This window comes from Camelina sativa, chromosome 12 (genome assembly GCF_030686135.1).
Source record: "Camelina sativa cultivar CO46 ecotype springtype chromosome 12, ASM3068613v1".
NCBI classification, from domain to species: domain Eukaryota; kingdom Viridiplantae; phylum Streptophyta; class Magnoliopsida; order Brassicales; family Brassicaceae; genus Camelina; species Camelina sativa.
The window spans coordinates 29,578,998-29,600,607 of NC_141891.1; the positions used below are offsets into that span (position 1 = coordinate 29,578,998).

General features: G+C 34.3%; 1 protein-coding gene, 1 non-coding gene and 2 pseudogenes across 2 annotated transcripts; 1 reads left to right on the top strand and 3 right to left on the bottom strand.

Annotated features, from left to right (window-relative positions):
- Positions 1-1,874: 1,874 nt before the first annotated feature.
- LOC147931055 (U6 spliceosomal RNA) lies at positions 1,875-1,977 on the bottom strand. The gene has a single exon (XR_015576660.1). It is a non-coding gene; the product is annotated as a U6 spliceosomal RNA (small nuclear RNA).
- Positions 1,978-1,999: 22 nt separating this feature from the next.
- Positions 2,000-2,118, bottom strand: LOC147931056 (5S ribosomal RNA; annotated as a pseudogene).
- A 6,281-nt stretch (positions 2,119-8,399) lies between these two features.
- On the bottom strand, positions 8,400-10,044 carry LOC104733824 (putative F-box protein At5g38390; annotated as a pseudogene).
- Positions 10,045-15,865: 5,821 nt separating this feature from the next.
- On the top strand, positions 15,866-20,514 carry LOC147931057 (uncharacterized). The gene is made up of 7 exons (XM_087477157.1): positions 15,866-17,062; positions 17,803-18,184; positions 18,368-18,601; positions 18,949-19,043; positions 19,095-19,190; positions 19,451-19,711; positions 20,485-20,514. Exons 1-7 carry the CDS (start codon positions 15,866-15,868, stop codon positions 20,512-20,514), a joined length of 2,295 nt encoding a protein of 764 aa, XP_087333283.1.
- Positions 20,515-21,610: the final 1,096 nt, after the last annotated feature.

Below are 21,610 nucleotides of genomic sequence, written 5' to 3' on the forward strand. Positions count from 1 at the left end.
AGAATACACAATAGAGTTTAATCTAAACTTAAACAAAGATTTGGGTTTTGAGTAACAACTAGTTAAGAAGCAACTTTAAATAAGCAAACTCAAAGAGAACAAATGATGCAACTTAGAACAGTTTTAAAATAAAGATTAAACAAGTGAACCTTGAGCAAGATAATTGACTTGGGAGATAGCTAATCAATCCTATATGTCTAAGCAAACAATCAAGAATAATCCTTAGGCTAAGAACACTTATGTAAATCAATTCACTTCCATGATAAAGATTCTATGCAAATCAAGCAATCATCAACAATTTTCAAAGGCAATCACAAGATAAGCATGCAAACTATTCAAACACATTTTTTTTCCAGTCTACCTTGGCTTATATTTGCTCACTATTTTTGGTTGGATTTCAGTTTATTTTTAATTTGACTCACTACTTTTCAAGAACTAAAATTTATATTTGTGTAGAGCGTAAAAAAGTGTAGACCATGGTGAAAACATAAGTTAAGTTAGAGAGAGATGATGACTTAGTGACTGTTGGCTTATATTTGCTCACTATTTTTGGTTGGATTTCAGTTTATTTTTAATTTGACTCACTACTTTTAAAATACTAAAATTTATATTTGTGTAGAGCGCAAAAAAGTATCTACCATGGTGAAAACAGAAGTTAAGTTAGAGATAGATGATGACTTAGTGACTGTTGAGCCGGTCAGGCTTTCCAATGGTTTCGATGATCGAAAATTTTCTACTCTTTCAAGTGAAGATATAAAAGAGGAAAAAGTAGTTGAACCATTGGTACAAGATAAACTACAAAATACTATTTCGTCTTGTGTTACTAAGAAGAGAAACATTCCAATATGGTTAATTTTGGTGGCTTCTAATGGAGGGTAAGACATTATTTTAACTCAATCTTTCTATGTTCATTTTCTTCTTCTGGTATTGCTAAAAATTATATATTAGATTACAACATAATCTCAAATGTTTTCAGGAATAAGAATGCACCATTGCGAAAAATATCGCCTACTTACATAAGGATTAAGTACGTTTGATTTTTCATCTCTTTACAATTAGTTAAATATGATAATACTTTAATTATTGATAAAATATTTTTTTTTTTTACGTGTTCATTCTCAGAGGAGTAGTTACATGCAGCTTTCATATCTCAAAAAATATGTTGCAAAGAAACTTGATCTCAGAACCGAAGATGAGGTGACTTATATTTTCTTCTTCTTTCTTGATAGTTTTATTAGTTTGATAAAACGGTTGATTATACATATTTGGTGTTTTTATAAATATTGTAGGTAGAGTTATACTTGGACAATGAACTTCTAAACTCATCAACAATGTTGCTTGATTTGTGGGAACGTTGGGTCTCAACAAAGAGCGATGTTGACATAAAGAATTTCGAGGCTGGATCTTCAAGCGCTGATTATGTCATGGTCGTCAACTATGGCCGGAATATGAACATGTAATCTGCTTAAGTTTATGTGATACAAAAGTTATCTTGTAGCTTTTCTCATATCTTTTAAACATGTTTCAGTTATTGAATAAGTATTCATCAACTTTACTTTGAAAGTAACATAGTCTATATCCATGCAGATGGCAGATTGCCAAAAAAAAAAGACGGTATTAATAAAGCTAATAAAGTTATGGCCGGAATTGTTATAGCACAAGTTATCTTGTAGTTTTTATCCTATCTTGAAAACTCGTTTCAGTTATTGAAAAAGTAGTATGCATTGCTTTACTTTCATATATGGAAAGTAAATTTCATATTTAATAAGACCCTATGAAATTTTTTTTAGTTATTTAAAATAACTAATTTGCTTTGTGTTTCTGTTTTTTTTAATAAAAGAACCGATATATAGATTAAAATATATATATATATGTTAATCGACCTTGATTTCTCGATTTGTGCGTGTCATCCTTGCGCAGGGGCCATGCTAATCTTCTCTGTATCGTTTCAATTTTATCAGATGTCCCCGAAGGGACAAACACACACAAAAAAGGGGGAGGGATGTAACACGAGGACTTCCCGAGAGGTTATCCATCCTAGTACTACTCTCGCCCAAGCACACTTAACTGCCGAGTTCTGATGGGATCCGGTGCATTAGTGCTGGTATGATCGCATCCATTCGACCTTGATTTAAATCTATATGTAGATTTTCTTGGGTGTTTTCTTAACACATTATTTGTAATCTTAATGAAAATAATGTGTTAGCAAACAAAGAATACATATATTAATTTAATTGTACTAAATAACTAAAATATCTAAGTTTTACAAAGCATGCAAAAAAATTAGAATGACAAAGTTTTTTTTTTTTTTTTGTGCACCCGAATGACAAAGTATTTAACAAATTTATTACATAACTGATAAATATAGAGTTATCAATATTAAATCCTTTTGTACCCTTTTCTTAACTATACTGTTAATGGATATTGGTTTCCTTGAGTTGGATTAGTTCAAGAAAAATAAAGTGTTATGTACATCGTTTTAATGACGCAAAGGTAAAACTAAAACATAAAATTTAAACTTTAGAGCTTTAAACATTAGAAGCCAAAACAAAACATAGCATAGTGAGAATGTAGTTATGGCCGGAATTGTTATAGCACAAGTTATCTTGTAGTTTTTCTCATATTTTGAATGAAAACTCGTTTCAGTTATCCCCTATATATTAATAGAGAAGCATTCTTGCAAAAAATGCTGATGTGTCGTCGCTAGAGAGCTCAAAGCACATTTTAGCAAATAACCCTCATTAATTAATACTAATTACATCTATGCCATTATAGATTTAAATCAAATTTCATTAGACAAATTTAAACCATTTGTAGCCATTTTTTTTAATCTATATTATACTTCTTTAAAAAACAACAAAATATATACTTTTTTTAAACATAATAATTGCTCATGGTTTATTAAAATAAATTTCATACAAATTTTTTCACCACGTTAAAATTATTTTCCACGTTCAAATATATATTTCACGGGTGTTTTACACAAAATAAACACAAATTTAAATAAAACAAACAAAAACTTTAGTTACATATTTTGTTTTACACAAACTAATCTTAGATTCAAAATAATAATTGTAGTCATAATAATTATATTTAAATTAATTTATCCGCACTATGTGCGGGTTGTTGCCTAGTTGAATAGTATGCATTGCTTTACTTTCAGATATGGAAAGTAAATTTCATATTTAATAAGACCCAAAAGTCCTTTGAAATTTTTTGTTCTCAGTTATTTAAAATAACTAATTTGCTTTGTGTTTCTGTTTTTTTTTTATAAAAGAACCGATATATAGATTAAAATATATATATAGATGTTAATCGACCTTGATTTAAATCTATATGTAGACTTTTTTGGGTGTTTTCTTAACACATTATATGTAATCTTAATGAAAATAATGTGTTAGCAAACAAAGATTACATATATTAATTTAATTGTACTAAATAAATAAAATATCTAAGTTTTTCAAAGCATGCAAAAAAAATTAGAATGACAAAGTATTTAACAAATTTATTACATAACTGATAAATATAGAGTTATCAATAATAAATGCTTTTGTACCCTTTTCTTAACTATACTGTTAATCGATATTGGTTTCCTTGAGTTGGATTAGTTCCAGAAAAATCCCCTATATATTAATAGAGAAGCACATTTGAGAAAAAGCTGATGTGTCGCCGCCAGAGAGCTCAGGACACTTTTTAGCAAAATACCCTTAAATTTTCTAACTAATTACATCTTTATGCCATTGTATTTATTTTAAAATAATTAACTAAATAATAATTAGATATGTCATCATTTCTCACATAGATTTAATAGTAAAGCAAAATTTCACTAAAATTTACTTACAAATATACAAGTCAAAATTATATTGATTTCTTAAAATTAATTAAATATTGATTTTTTAAAATCAATATTAGTAAAATATTCTAAAAAGGCTATAAAAATATTCTCAATATATTAATAAAAAAGCACATTCGAGAAAAAACTGATGTGTCGTCGCCAGAGAGCTCAAGACACTTTTTAGCAAAATACCCTTAAATTTTCTAACTAATTACATCTCTATGCTGTTTTATTTATTTTAAAAACAATTGACTGAATAATAATTAGATATGTCATCATTTCTCACATAAATTTAATAGTAAAGAAAAATTTCACTAAAATTTACTTACAAATATACAAGTCAAAATTATATTGATTTCTTAAAATTAATATAAATATTGATTTCTTAAAATCAATATAAGTAAAATATTCTAAAAAAAATATAAAAACATATCAATTAATATAAAGTTAATAAAAATAAAGAACATATAACTTATTAAACATATAACTTATTAACATAATCATATAAAAGCGAAATGTTATATGTTAGTATTATTACCATAATAATTTAAATAACAAGCTTTTAATAGTTATTAAAATAGATTATAAAAAGAAGTATATTACCCCTAAAATATCTCTAACTCATTAAAAGAAACTTAATTCCCAATAAATATAGATTTATATATATTCATAAATAAATATAAAAATGACAACAAATTAGGGGATATCATGATGTGTGATTATTTATGTATATATCTAAGTATGTAAACTAATTAATCTCAACATTTAGTGTGATTATTTAGTAAAAATGGAAATATTGATAACCAAGTAGGAATATACGTTCTAATTATATATTCATTTATGTGCTATTAAAAATGAATGAGACAATAACCCTTATCATTATAAATAAACTTAGTACCCAAAAAATCATAATATTTAAAATGAGTGATTATTAGACTATGCAAAGTTGTTATAGTTGCTCGACAAACCATAAATATAAATTTGATTTTTAAAACACATAAAAATATATATTTCCATAAATTGTAACATTTTATAAATATTTTCTTTACCACGTTCACATATTTCATAGGTGAAATGTATTCTTACACGAATACGTTGATTTTGGAATTTCATTAATTTTTCATAATGGTTTTTTGGTAATAATCTGGTGTTTATAGAAAATATTAACAAATCGACTAACTCAAATGATTTAAATGGAATCAAAAATATTAAATCAAGAAATTAGATTATTTTTAGAAAATTTAGTTTGGAATCTGATTGTTACTAACATATAATAAAATTGAATAATTAAACAACCGAATAATTTAGTATATGTTGTTATGGTTACATAAGAAACATGCAAAATTGTTCTGATTACAAAATAAAACATAAGAAGATATGAATTTGATTTTTAAACCACAGAAAAGATATGTTGCAATAAATAGTAACATTTTATTAATATTTTCTCTACCAGAAACCTCTTACACATTCAATGATTTCATGAGTGAAACATATTTTTTACATGAAAAACGTAGTTTTGAATAAATAAATAAAAGAACAATACTTGGGTTCACCCCTACGGGTGAACTTCTCCATTCACCCCCTAATAAAATAAGGCAATAAAATCTGTATACATTATTATAAAATTAAAAAACTTAAACCGTACTTTAATAAACCCAAACCGACATATATAAAATCTAAACCCTAACCATCTCATTTGTGAACCCAAACCGTATATAATTTCGTTCTACTTATAAAATCTAAACCCTAACCATCTTATTTGTGAACCCAAACCGACATATAATTTCGTTCTAATTGTGAAATCTAAACCCTAACATCTCATTTGTGAACCCAAACCGACATATTATTTTGTTCTACTTGTAAAATCTAAACCCTAACTATCTCATTTGTGAACCCAAACTGACATATAATTTCGTTCTAATTGTAAAATCTAAACCCTAACCACTTCATTTGTAAACCCAAACCGACATAATTTTATTCTAAGTTTAAAAATATAAACCAAGCCAATATTTAACTTTCCTTAATTAAAAGTATACATAATTTGTTTCCTTAATTTGGTTTGCTTTTTAATTTAATTTTAATTTATTTTTGAAATAAAATATTAGATGGAAGATTCTGATTGGCTGAGAGAAGAGGGGGTGAATGGAGAGGTTCACCCCTAGGGGTGAACCTAAGTATTTTTCTAAATAAAAACTTAAGTTACATATTATGTTTGACACAAACAAATTATTGGTTCTAAGATAATAATTTTACTTATAATAATTTTATTTAAATCAATTTATCTCTCACATAATGCGGGTTGTTACCTAGTAAAGTGTTATGTACAACGTTTTAATGACGCAAAGGTAAAATTAAAACATAAAATTTAAACTTTAGAGCTGTAAACATTAGAAGCCAAAACAAAACATAGCTTAGTGAGAATGTAGGCGTGACCATCGTTGGAGCAAACCGGCATACTTTGAGTCTTAGGGGTAGTGTAGTGCTGTGAGGAGACACAAGAGTGATCTTGATTATCATATGAGCCAAGTAATGGGAGAGGAATGCTCTCTCGTTTCGTTCACGCCAAAGATGGTATATTGCAGTTTGAAAACAGAAACGTAGGAGATTGTGTGATTTCAGTCTGGGGAGATCCTTCCACGAAGTAGTGACTGAGCAATCCCGATCCATAGAGTGAAAGAAAATGGGCACGCAAAGAAGAGGTGCTCCCTTGTTTCATTTGGTTCGCCGCATAATAGACAAGCTTGCGTACGTCCCCAGCTCATCCGAATGACGCGATGCCAGCTCTGTTCTTGCTTCTCAGTTTCTCTTGTCGAATGAAACTCCAAGTGCGTTATGTCAAGAAACGTGGAGTGTAATCATCAATATATACCTGCCCTCCACAACACTACATCTGCACCACTAGTAGCTGTAGGTAGAGGATGAGATCGTATCTGATCCGCAAGACCTTGGAACTGACGACCTCGTCGGTTTAGAATCCTCCAACCTTTGCATAATTTGTTATGCCGAAGACCCCCAGTCCCACCTCTCCAACAAGATCAATGAGACGTCCCTGCGTATGCCAATTATCTAGCCAGAAATAAGTTGCGTTACCATCTCGAATTTCAAACTTAAGAAAAGAGGATGCAAGGTCATGCAGCTTCGACACCTTTCTCCACACCCATGATCCCGAGTAGGACTTCATATTCCAAAAGGAATATGATCGTATTAAACATCTCTTTACCCAAGCTACCCAAAAGGACTTCTTTCCTGAGAAAAGTCGCCAAATGAGACCGAGAGCAAAAACCCGATAAGTGTCACGCAATTTACGATGCCTTAGGCGTACAAACTCATCCCATGATACCTTCTTTGAATGGTTATATATATGGTGACCCCGAACTACACATGCTGTCTAGTTCAGACTTCTTTTAGTTTATTTTCTTAATGAAACTAACAAATGTTTCATCAAACAAGGATTACATATATTAATTTAACAAATTCTTTTGAGATTGGTTGGCTGGTTGATTTGTTTGAATGTAATAAATAACTAAAAAATATCTTACTATTTTTCAAAGCATGCAAATAAATGACAAAATTTTTAACTAATTTATTAAATTTTCATTTATTGTTTACATAAATGTTATAACGAGTTATAATTTTTACATTCGAGAATAATAAATGCCTTTTTACCTTTTTCATAACTATGCTTACATATTATTATTATTTGTAATTAAAGAAAACACATATATTTGAATGACGTGATTCATATCTCACAAACATATATATTACTCTAATTAGAATTTTTACTTTGTTCAGTGCTTAAGAATGAATGTGTATGTATATGTACGTACATCCATATGTGTGTATATTTACGATCTCCAAAGTATGCTTAAATAGATCCAAGCCCAGCTTTAAAAGTGGATTTGAAAGAACAACCTTTGTCCTCGTGGAGAACCAGTTGGGTATTTGCTGAGCTCAACTTCCATAGTCACAAGCAATTCCCGCATTTATTCATCACATAGTGTAAGAGACTCTGAGAAAACAGAAAGAGTACATGATTAAAGAGATTTTACAAAAAAAAACTATGTCTTTGTTTAAAGTTTTGACAAATGAGTTGAGTTTATACCTCAAGGGCTTGTGTTTTGAAACAGTATTTTCTTGCATCCTTTGCCATCCTTGATCACATGTTACTCTTAATACATAGTGACTCCATGTTTTTGAATACAGTCATCGATTCACAGCATTGACAAGTCTGTGAAGAAGATTGTCCAATACCCAATTATTATTTGTTGCTCTTGCTCGCTAAAATTTATCTTTCATTTAGTATTAATAATGTGTTTCAAGCCATATATAAAGAAGTTATTCAAATTCACTAGTGGATAATCCTTCCAAGTAATCTTAAAAGTAAACTATTAATTAAGTTTCGTCGTTTGGAGTAAAGACGCCAACAAAGAACAACTCAAACAAATTAAGGGCAAAATGACTGGAAAAAACTACGGATTTCGATTCACTTGGTTTGAAACAGTTTTCAAGTCAATCAAAGCCAATTTAAAATTCAAAAGGGGCTTTAGCAAAACTAATTAGAGCAACTTTTGTTCTCTAGAGACTTCATTAATTATGGAGTCCACTTCTTATACAAGTTACCACTCACTAGGAGCTGGACATTGCAACTTGATGACTTTTTGTAGTGTTCCATCATCTCCCCCGTGATAACTTCACACACTTCGGGGACTTTAACCTGTGTAGGACCATTTTCTTCAATAGAGATTTTAATCTCCTTCAAACACGGAAAATGGTCCAAGAAATGTTTTATCATGTGAATCTCTTTGGCTGTTCCTTGAAACCCTTTAATCTCTAACACTTTTACTGGACAAGAAGTGATTGAAAGGCCTTTTTCCTCTCGTGGAATACAGTCACAAGAATCCCCACATTTATCTGTGACATGGTGCAATAAACCCTGAAAGCATAAAGAGACAATAAGCCATGCAACCTCTATATTTGGACATGTTTGGCAAACTAATGAGTTGTTTTATACCTAAGGACTAGATTTTCTAAATGAGGACTCTTCCTTATAAGAACTGGCATTGCTTGCCATGCTCGCTTCTTGTCACTCTTAACTGCTAACTTTTTGAGGTTGTGGAATACTGGCATCAATTCAGTCCATAGAGACAGAACCTGACAACAAGACATAGCCACAGTTAGAACGAAGATGACAAATTGTGCTGGTTTTCTTTCTTTTATTTCATCGAGACCAGCTGGATCAAAATATCACAAAAATAGAGAAAAGAAGAAGAAACCTGACCTCAAGAGTATCAGGAGACAGAACTAGATACCAAACATATCGAATGCCATTCATAAGCTTCCCCACATTTGCAAGCTGGAGAACATCATCGTCTAACCCATCATTGTTTGGCGCTCTTGCTCGAATGATTTGTTCTTCATCACTTACCAAAAGGCTGATTCGAGCCTCAAACAAGTTTACCATTTTAGCTACGGAATAAATGTCCACGACATAATCAGCGTAACAAAAGCAAAAAAGACTAGGTGTATCAAATGAAAAAGTAGCTAACTCCCAGCTTCACTCAATTTTTAGGGTTTTGAGGCTTGCACTTGATATAGACACATTGGCATCCTCCTCTTCTTTCCAGTATATATAATCTAGAACTAATTCCTCAAGCGAAGGTAAAGCATGAAGAAGAATCTCAAACTTATCAATAGATATCAAAACTGACTCAAGAACAAGAGTTTTGAGCATCGGTAAGAAAATCCTCCCATCAACCGAACAAAAGTCAAATGCACAACGTACTTTTCCAGCTTTATTAGTTTCTTTTTCTCGAAAACTTTTGTAAACAGATTATAGTTATCTCCCGATTCCTTATCCCTAGTCACTGATAAATTAATCTCTGAAACACTACGCACCATCACATTCTGTATCCAACGATTCACACGAGCTTTATCAACACCGCCCGAACCATCGAGGGAAAATTTCTTAATGGGAGAATTACCCTGTAATGCCAATACTCTATCAAAAAAATCCATGAAGCTCTGTCGAATATCTTCCCTTAACTCTTTACAGCGTTCCCGATGCAGAAAATCACGGTCATCAATAACAAGATTAGGGAGAAATGCAAGCACCTCTTGGAGAGAACACAAGTCAAAGCAGCCTCCTTTGTGGTAAGGAAGGAAAATATATGACCAACAACATCGTCTGGTAGTTTGCTTAAGAGATCCATATTCTCTGCACGAAACGAAGAGAGAGTAATATTACAAAAGAGAAAGGTTTGATGTTTAGATTCATGTAGAATCCAAGCAAAGAAACACGTCAAACTGGTAAGATAGGAATCTTATGGATTTCGAACATAAACTTTCATAGAGGGAAACTTAGAGCTCACTACACAAATAAGAGTCTTATGGACTAAGGAACGTACGTAACCCCCAAAAAAATAAACCTTGAATCCTACCTTGTGACAGAAGCTTAAACCAAGACCTAATATTTTTTAGGGGTTTCAGTGAATGAGAGTTAGGATTTTAATTGCTGGCTTCTTCGGGTCTACAAGCAGAGATACTGTATGAAGAAAAGACTCGACAAGAGATGCAAAGGCGTCGGAGAAGCCGAAACAAACGAAATGTAGGGTTTTATTTTATCCGGTACATTAAAACCACCGGTTCAATTTCGTTAAACCGTACCGGAACAACTTGATCTTTGGGGCGACATTAGCTTAAACAGATTTAGGCCCTAATTTACAAGTATTAATGCTTAAAGAGAACGAAAGCAAAGTTGACCAAAGAAGAGCAAATTATGTATATAACTATGAGACTCATTCGTGTGTGTACTTAGGCATTAAATCTCTTCGAAGGAATACAGTAGTGAGTAAAAGCAGAAGATATGAATTACCATTAATATTCGTGTGTGTGTGTGTTTGATGTGGTTCGAACGTGATTCCAAGTGTCTTTAGTTGAAACCCCGCGGCCTGAAAACGTCACTTTCCCTCGCCAAACTACAACATCCACCTTGGCACTTCTGCTCTGCAACTACAAACTCAAAGCATCTTCAATCACTACAAGAAAACAGGCAATTTACGACTGCACTAATAATCGCTAAATAGTCGCTAATTCAGATATAACAACTACGTTTACAACTAATCATTGTAATCGTTAGTCAGCAAGAAATTCAGTCTTAAAATAGTCGGTAAATAGCGACCATATTATGACTAACACACGTAGTCGTAATATAGTCATAAACAATTACGACTATTTTATGACAATGTTAAGATTAAAAAAATGTGGACAAAAGCAGCTTACGGGTAGTCGTAATGTAGTCGGCGTTAAATATTTACGACTATTTAATGACAATTTAACGATTAATGTGATGCGAAAGAAATTAGTTTGAGAATAGTTGTGATTTAGTCGTTAAATTTAGTGACTACTTGGCTACTACTGGACAACTATTTGAAGACTATGTGGCGACTACTTAAAGCCAGATTTAATGATTGTTTTGACGACTCTAGTGATTAACCATAATCTTTTTTTTGTTTTGTTTTATAATTCGAATTTCTAATCAAAGAAAAACCTAGAATTCACATTTTTAATAACCAAAAGTTCACCACATGTGTAATAAGTTCACCACATTAGCAATAACAAAAAGTAGACAACATTTACATTGACCAAAAGAGAGAACCAAAATGATCAATCTAAAACTATGATTCTCACAAGTGACAAGGAACAACACATCATCCCAAAGTGACAAGTTCATGAGAGTTAAGAAATAGAGATAAGTAGCCTAAGAAGTAACCTGAGAAGGAGATGCTCTTTATGTTGGAGGGTCGGTGGATGTATCACTTGATTCAGACACAAGGAATTCCACAAAGGCCGGATTAGTTTCTCACAAGTGCTTTTCCATGTGCTCTATCTTCTTCTGTTGCTCAGCCACAACTTTGGAATGTTCTGCTTCACGAGCAGCAATCTCAGCATCACGTTTTGTATTATAAACAACTTGTTCTTCAATTATACGATGAGCTTCCTTCATTTGCTCTTGCAATCCTACAAACGATGACGACTCTCCTCGTTGATAGATCTTGCCATTGAGAAGATCCTGAAGATGATCCTTGAGGCTTCCAATTCCAAAACTATTACCTCATGAATCCTTCTCAGTGGAGTGAGAAAAGAAAAACTGAAACTGTAAATATAGAATATGAAAGTTTTGAAGATATAGATTGTGAAAATGTTACTTTACCTGAAGAAAGATGGCTGTATAATCTTCTGATGTGAGCTCCTGAGCTCGTGAAGGATCTGACTCGATCTGAGATATCTTATCTTATAAGTTTTTCTCATAAGTTGTAATGATCTTCTTGGCCTTTTGATCGACATACGTACCATCTGGCTTTGTATGTGTCTCTTTGAAAACCTCACCAAGACTGACCGGTCTCCCAAGTTTCTCTTCCTGGAATGTTTCAAAAACAAAAAAAAGGGTGAAGACATAAGTTAAAGTTCCAAAGGTGTAAGAAAAATACATAAGTTACTCACCAATCCTTGTTGATACGATGTTGGCCCAGATAAGTGCATGTGAGGAGCGAGACCATTATGGTCCGACATACGAGCATTGGAATAGATTCGACTCTTTTCATGTGCTTCTTCATTATCCCACTGCGCAACCATTTTTTTCCACAGAGTATCCTCGATCCATTTAGGTCGCACTCGACTAATCCTAGCATCGCTAACCATGTTTTTCATCCGGCGTTGACATATCTTGTAGAAAAATTGTTGCACTTTCCCTATTATCAAGGATCCCAAGTGTGTGTTTTCTAGGGAAAAAAAAAGAAAATAGAATTAAGTTAGTGAAAAAAACAATTAAAACCAAAACAAGAAGGATATATGATAGAAAACTATACCGCAAACTCAAGGAAGTATCTTTCTCGTCTCTCTGGAGGCACACATGACCAATTATAGTATGGACCATCAAATTTGTTTGTAAAAACTTTAGTAATATTCCGAACCAGTTGTGATTTGACATCACAAGTAAACCTCAAAACATAAGAATCAAGTCAGAAGCAAAAATCAAACAAGATGCAAACCAACAAAAGAAATGAAACCATACGCGTGTTTACTACAGTTAGAAAACAAAAATCAAGCTACTAAATAGAAGACGGTTGTAAAATTATGAAAGAAAATTACATACCAAGTCGTTTTAGGCTTCAGTTCTGGAGAGAGGACGGTAGTAAAATTATGATGGTCCGGCACCATAAATATCGTGTTTAGAGCTCTCAACGTGTCCTCCTGGATTTCCGGCCACACTGGATCTGACTCTACGAAGTTGTTACCTTGAGAAGAAGGATGACTTTGATCGTGAGAGTTCTAAACCGGAGATCTCGCAGCATCATGCAATGGATTCGATTGAATCGGTGGATTATTCTGAACTTCTGGTGATGACCGAGTTGGATGGTCTTCAACATCTCGATTCACGGAGTTCTGAAATACGATTTGTGGTGGTGGATAATTTCTGACCTGCGGTGCGGCTGATGTCGATAGTTAGAGGGAAACACGGACTTGTTCTTGAGGCGTCTGAGGCATAGGATTTTGAGCCGCTGGCATGAAGTTGTATTAGCCGGTAGAGGGTTGGCTTTTCTCACCTTTGCCGGAGGGTTAGAGCTACCGGGTCTGAGAGAAGCGTTGGGGAGACCATTTCTCTTTCGTCCAACCTTCTGAACATGAGGCATCATAAGTATCGCGTTGAGATTTGTTAGGTGCATAAAAAGACGAAAAACGAGAGATCAGAGATTGAGAGATCAGAGATCGAGAGAATCAGAGGTAGGTTGAGAGCGACTGAACGGCAAAGGTGAGAATGGATAGAGACTAGGGTTGATGATTAGGGTTAGGTCGATTGTGATAGGCCTGTTTTGGACCGCATAAATGGATTTCCGAGTTTAATTAACCCAAATATTTTGAAATTAGTCGCTTATTAGTCGCTAACTAGTTGGTATATATAAACTCAATTCTTTTTGAAAAAGTTGGGCTTGTTTTGGAGTCCAAAATCTAGTCCACCGCGTAACTATGGTCTTTAAACCCAATATTGAACTTAGTCACTTATTTGTCGTTTATCAATAGCCAAAGTTAATTTTTTAAAAGCATATAATTTAGTTTATATATTTTTAAACATATAATTTAATTTAGTTTACATATTATTTAAAGCATAATTCTACAAATTTTTATTGCATAAATTTAACGTAAACATAATTAAGAGGATTCTTCGTCATCTGGTTCTTCATCATCCGAAGATGATAAATTACACAAGAATTCATCTTCAGGTTCCACATCTTTGACACCGTAATCGAGATTTATTTGGTTTACTCCCTCTTCCAAATTGTCAAGTACAATATCTTCAATTGTAGTCATCAATACAACATCATCATTTTTGGTTTGCAAAAGAGTCGTCTGAGATTTGTTTTCATATTCTCCATAAATGTTTTCCTTCGGATTCACTTTTAGAACATTGAGCCATATTTGCTTTGTTTTTTTTTCTTTATGGGTACGGAATGTAACAAACTTGTTCTGCTTAAGAGACTGCATTTGCACATTATGAACAGATAGAAAGTTAGACACACATATCGACATTAATCTTATATATATATATATATATATACTTACCTAGAATAAATGGTTCGTGTCTACAACACCACCATTGCTGATCCGAGTGCATCTACCGGTAACAGGATCATACCACTTACACTTAAAAAATGTGATTCTCAAATTAACCATCCCCTCATATTGAAGCTTTATGATATCAGTTAAGGTTCCGTAGAAATCCGCTGGATCAGATTCATCCGTGTAATTTTCACCCTTAACACATACCCCATAATTACATGTCTTTCGTCCAACGCCGTGATTCTTTGTATGAAACAAATAGCCTCTTGTAAAATACATTGGCCATGTTTTAACCTTTTTCAAAGGTCCATGCACTATCTCTTGAACCCTAGTAGGAAATGGATTTGTTGCGTTCCAGTAAGTTAGTATGAGTATTGTTGTCATGTACATATTCGTTAACCCATAAATGATATTCGTCTGCTCTTTTGGCAGAGATTTCTTTTCCGGAAGTCCTGGATATTTTGCTGAAATAAAATCCTCGAACATACTATATATACAAGACCAACACAAATATATATGAGAAATCATAGCAAATATATATACTAAAGCGCAAGTAATTTGAGCGATGCCTACTTAATTATATACCTCTCAATTGGCTTAAAATAGTCACACTTTCTTAAAACATATGCGTGTGCGCATTGATAGTCTCGGGTTGAGAATCATGTTTCATGCATTTTTCTACTTGGACAGCCAACGTGAGTAAATATAGAAGGCACTCGAGCCAAATGATATACAGGGTTTTCACCTTCATCAAATCTTGTTAACTTGCCTAAATGATTAAAAATTAAATAAATATTCACATAATATATCACACTTCTTCAAATCTTGATAGCATTTACCTTGATTTTATTTGTATGTTCGCGGCAAAGTAGTGCTCTGAAAAATATGCAAACTCGTCATTGATATATGATTCAACAATTAATCATGCTGCATATCTTTTATTCTTTGCTTTTCCTTTCAGTTTTTTTGAAAAATCTTTCAAAAGGATACATCCGCCTATATTGGAAAGGACCTCATAATTCAAGTTCGTAAGGGAGATGTATAGGCAGGTGCTCCATCGTATCGAAAAAAGATGGTGGAAAGTATTAAGATGAACACGCCAATCCATAGTCATAAATGTTTATATGTCGTTTTGTATAGTTTAAGAAGTTTCCTTGTGTTGATCTCTTTGTATCCATATAAATAGATTGTAACTAGGTCAATATTTGTTAAGGAATGAGAATCACTCCTTCTCCCCTATTCTAACCTAGCCGCTCCATCTTTCTCTCTTTCATTCTCTCTTGATCATTCTATCTCATTCTTTATTCTTCTCATACTTCTGTTTGTAATTCTTACATGGTATCAGAGTAGTAACGCTCCTTTCTACAAAATCTTAGTTGTTTTTATTCCGCATCAAATTCAGTTAGAAAATCTCTCATGGATCTCAGCAAAACGTTAATCATTCCGGTTACACTTACGGGTGGAAACTACTTGCTATGGGCAAGGACTACAAAGACAGCGCTGTGTGGTCGTGCACTTTGGAAGCACATTGAGAAGAATGAAGCTACAAAGGAGATAACGACTGCTCAAGAAGGAAAGGAGATTGTGGCTTGTGATAGTGAAAAAAGGTTCCAAGAGAATCGAAGTGTCTTAGCTTTCATCCAAAACTCCTTGGATGCTCTGATCCTTGAATCGTACTCTTACTGCGAGACGGCTACGGATCTTTGGGATACCTTGAAAAATGTGTTTGGAAATGTCTCAAACCTCAGCCGTGTATTTGAGGTAAAGAGAGCCATCAACAATCTTAATCCAGAAGAGATGGAGTTCAGCAAACACTTTCGGAAATTCAGATCACTTTGGGCAGAGTTAGAGATGTTAAGACCTAACTCGGTGGATCCAGTAGTCCTAAACGAACGTCATGATCAAGATAAAGTCTTTGGCCTTCTCCTGACGTTGAACACATCATACAATGATCACATCAAAAATATCCTCCGTTCAGATAAACTCCCAAGACTCGACGATGTGTGTAATCAAATTCAAAAAGAGCATGGCTTGATTGGTCTGTTTGGAGCTAAAGGAGATCTTATCACCACCAACAAAGGAGAGGTTATTATAGCGAACAAGGGTTACTACAAAAGTGATGGGAAGAACCGTGTCATATGTGACCATTGTAAGAAACCAGGTCATTTCAAGGATAAATGTTGGAACCTTCATCCTCACCTCCGACCAAGAAGTGTTAATCCGAAAGCAAACCAAGCATGTGGATATGGTGAAGGTCAAGCTCAGGTGACGACTCAAACCACTGATGGTAATGGAGTAGCACTAGCAGCCTCCTCGGATCTGGTGAGGAGATCTGACCTCGATGCTCTCATCAAGGCTCTAAAAGAGTTTTCTGGTAACGCTTATCTTACTCTTAATGCTATGAAACCTCTTATTGTGAATTCTGGAGCTTCGCACGATATGATTAGTGACTCTAAGCTATTTAGTGATATCAAAGCAACTTTAGGGAATGTGATTATAGCAAATGGAGATAAAATACCGATTAAGGAAATTGGAAATTTAAACATGTTTGATAGAACCTCTAAAGCGCTTTATATGCCTAGTTTCACATCCAATTTGTTATCAGTTAAGAAGGTGACTAAGGGCATGATTAGTGGTGGTTACTCATGTTGATGCTCTTATTAAACAAATAATTAAAAGAAGAGAGAGAAGAAAAACAATTAAGAAGCGTTACTTGCTGGAGCAATGTAAGCATCGGTACTTATGTGAAAATAGACATGTGTCATTTTTTATTGGTATTAATATTAAAAAATAAATCAAAAAGAAAAAGTGTGTAATAAAATTATTTGTTTTAGTTGTTGTGAGAAACGATTCATCGTTCTCCGTTAAAGATGGTCTAATGACCTTAATTGTTATGCAATTTTTGGTCCTAATGATGTGTATTTTCAGGATATTGAAAAAAGTAAAGTTCTTGGCATAGCAAGCACTAAAGATGATCTTAATGTGCTTGAGGATTTGAATCTCACCACTGCTTTATCTTCTCGCTTTAATTCAATGATCAATGAGACTAATGGTTCAATTTGGCATGCAAGACTTGGTCATCCACATTTTCGTGCATTGCAACTAGTTTTACCTACTTTTTCTTTTAAAAATAATGAGTGTGAAGCTTGCATTCTTGGTAAACATTGCAAAACAGTTTTTCCCAACTCTTCTACTATGTATGGGCATTGTTTTGTTTTAATTCATTCTGATGTTTGGACATCACCATGCCTTTCTGATATTTTGTCACCTTTATTGATGAAAAATCAAAATACACTTGGTTAACCTTGCTTCCATCTAAGGATAGAGTTCTTGAAGCTTTTCTAAACTTTCAGAATTATGTGACTAACCAATTTAATGCCAAGATAAAGATTTTGAGATCAGATAATGGTGGGGAGTACACAAGTCATATGTTTAAACAACATCTGGCCAAACATGAGATTGTACACCAAACAAGCTGCCCCTGTACGCCTCAACAAAATGGTGTGGCTGAAAGGAAGAACAGACACCTTATAGAGGTTGCCCGGTCCATGATGTTTCACTCGAATGTACCAAAGAAGTTCTGGGGAGATGCAGTTGTAACTGCATGCTATCTGATCAATCGAACTCCAACAAAAATATTGGGTGATATTTCTCCATTTGAAGTGCTTAACAAGATTAAACCATCTATTAATCACTTACGTGTATTTGGCTGTGTATGTTATGTCTTAAAACCAGGTGAGCATGTTTATTGGATATTCGACTACACAAAAGGGGTATAAATGCTATGAAGAGTATTGGTTTCAAGGGATGTAAAATTCTTAGAATCCAAGGGATTCTATGATGAAAAGAATTGGGAAGACTTGAAAGATCTCTCTTGTTCTAAATCCCACAGAGCAAATAATCTTTGAATCCTTCTAGAGAGACTCGGGGTTGCAGATAACCAGTCTCAACCGTCACCTATCATCAGTAAACCGCCGATTAAACCTGACAATGAACCGATTGAGCTGCATCATTCTGACTCGACAAGTGAAGACGTGAGTAGTTCACAAGCTCAACCTGCTCAACAACACCAAGACGAGGATAGAACTGATAACAGTGAGAATCCTACATCAGAAGGAGAAGAAGCCGAAATAGAAGAGGATCAACATCAAGGTGTGGAGACCGATGTTATTACACTCCGCAGAAGTGGGCGTCTCAAGTTGAAAAAAACTTGAGTCTACTACAATAGTCAGGCTGTGGCTCATCCTATACAAGCAGTCTACACTCTTGCACACCTCCCTGTCGAGCATCAAGTCTTTCTTACTCAAATCGACCAGCATTGGATTCCACAAAGTTATGAGGAAGCTAAAGAACACAACGTTTGGAGGGATGCCGTGGGAGATGAAACTAACAAAAAGATAAAGAATCATACATGGGATGAAGCTGATTTACCAAAAGGAAAGAAAGCCGTGACATCTCGGTGGATATTCACTATCAAGTACAAGAGTGATGGGGAATAGATAGATATAAATCCAGGCTTGTAGCTAGAGGATTCACCCAAACCTATGGGGAAGACTTCCTTGAGACATTCGCACCAGTAGCCAAACTTCACACGGTAAGAGTAGTTCTTACACTAGCTGTTAACCTCTCTTGGGAATTGTGGCAGATGAATGTGAAGAATGCGTTCCTACAAGGAGAACTAGAGGTTGAGGTGTACATGAGACCACCACCGGGTCTTGAAGACACTATTGGACCTGGAAAGGTTTTTAAGCTCAAGAAACCATCTACGGTTTAAAACAATCTCAAAGGGCCTGGTATCACAAACTCAGCTCAACACTTATTTATAAGGATTTAGAAGATCAGAAGCCGATCACACATTGTTCACATATCCAAGCCAAAGAGGTATTAGAGTAATTCTCATATACGTTGATGATATTATCATCTCTTGGCAATGTAGGCATTCAAGATACCAAACAGTACCTTAAATCTGTATTTGATATTAAAGATCTTGGAGAACTAAAGTACTTTCTTGGGATAGAAGTGTGTCGTTCTGAAGAAGGACTCTTCTTATCACAAAGAAAGTACACACTTGACCTTTTAAAAGATGTAGGCAAGCTTGGATCTAGACCAGTTGAGACACCAGTCGAAGAAAACTACAAGTCAAACTGTAAGGGGGAGCCTGATGAAGCTTTATTCGAAGATGTAAAACTGTATCGACGGTTGGTAGGTAAGCTTATTTATCTCACCATAACTCGACCTGGTATATGCTTTGCTGTGAACCAGGTAAACCAACATATGCAAAACCCAACAGTACATCACTAGGAGATGGTGAGCCGCATACTCAAGTATCTCAAAGGAGCTCCTAGACAAGGCATTTGGATGGGATGTAATAAAGATACGGAGCTTGTAGGATACTGTGATGCATATTATGCTGGAGATCGTGAAGATAGACACTCAACAACGGGTTATTGTACATTCGTGGGAGGAAACCTTACTGTCACAAAGTCAGGGAGCAAGTTCAACTTGGAATGATCTTACCATGCCACGCCGAGAGTTCTGAACAATCGGCAGACATCTTCACCAAAGCAGCAAGTTCAAAGGTTTGCGAGTATATACACTCCAAACTCGGGCTCATGGACCTAACTAGGCCACAAGCTAAGACCCTAAACTACTGACCCCATACTCTTTTTTCCTTAGTGTGTTTTTGTCCCAAATGGGTTTTATACACTAAGGTTTTTAATGAGGTGGGTGTTCATAGTTCCAAGCTCAACTGTTTCTCACACGGTTAAGCTTGAGGGGGAGTATTCAGATGAACAAGCCAATCCTTAGTCATATATGTTTATATGTCGTTTAGTAAAGTTTAAGAAGATTCCTTTTGTTGATCTCTTTGTATCCATATAAATAGATTGTAACTAGGTCAATATTTGTTAAGGAATGAGAATCTCTCCTTCTCCCCTATTCTAACCTAGCCGCTCCATCTTTCTCTGTTTCATTCTCTCTTGATCATTCTATCTCATTCTCTATTCTTCTCATACTTCTGTTCATAATTCTTACAGAATGATCTTTTCGAAGTTGCATATGATTAGAACTATGTTCTGTTTTAGAATTTGAAGGCAACTTGTATGCAAAGTTCGAGAACATAAGTATCGGAAAAATGCTCCAACCCCTACAATATATATTCAAACTTCATCACATTAAGAACTATATAAGTACTTCATAAATAAATAGAATTTTTATTTCTTAATTAGTTAGTACTTGATAACGCAAGGTGGACATTTCCATGTAGCAGTTCTGCAAAGATAAATGGAAGTAACCGCTACATAAAAACATGACAGCATGGCTCTTCATGCCTGAAAACTTTCCATTTTCCATATCAACACAACTAGCTAAGTATGACGAATAACCATCTGGAAATTTAACCAAGTGTGTCACACATTCCAATAAGCTTATTCTGGCTTCGTCTATCAATGTATAGGCTGGGAAATGTGCTTTACCCCTACTATCAAGATGTAAGTGTGGCCGAGAGCAAAACTTTACTATATCCAATCTTGACATGATGGTATCTTTGATTTACCCTTCACACGCATAAGAGTATACATGATGTTGTCCAAAAAAATATTCTCTGTATGCATCACATCAATATTATATCGTAGATTGAGGTCCCTCCAGTATGGCAGCTGCCACAATATGCTTTCTTTGTGCCAGTTATGTTGCTTCCCATATCCCGGCATCTTCTTTTCATGACCATTTCAACCGACGTCCTTGGTTTTTGGTGGATTTCATTCAATCGCTCAGAATAAATTTGCTCGCCGGTCAAAGACTCAGGTGGATACTCTCTCATAGCGTTTTTTCCCTTTAAGAAGTCTTTTTTTTTATTCCGCCTAAGAGGATGACCATGAGGAAGAAATCTCCGGTGATAATCAAACCAACATGTCTTCCTTCCATTAGGTAGCTACAAAGACTTTGTATCGTCCATGCAAACTGGACAAGACAATTTACCATGTACTGTCTATCCAGATAACATGGCATAGGCTGGGAAAACATTGATCGTTCACATCAGAACTGCTTTTAGATTAAAATTTTGACTCAAGGACACATCGTACGCATCAACTCTAGTAGACCACAACTCTTTTAACTCCTCAATAAGAGGTTGGAGAAATATATCGAGACTAGCTCGCGGAT

What these genes read in the sequence shown, in the direction of transcription:
- LOC147931057 (XM_087477157.1), top strand. Translation starts at nt 15,866, where the DNA reads ATGGATCTCAGCAAAACGTTAATCATTCCGGTTACACTTACGGGTGGA. An exon ending in ATGTTATGTCTTAAAACCAG is followed by an intron (nt 18,185 to 18,367) that starts GTGAGCATGTTT and finishes GAATCCTTCTAG; the next exon opens with AGAGACTCGGGGTTGCAGAT. An exon ending in ACACTATTGGACCTGGAAAG is followed by an intron (nt 19,191 to 19,450) that starts GTTTTTAAGCTC and finishes GGAGAACTAAAG; the next exon opens with TACTTTCTTGGGATAGAAGT.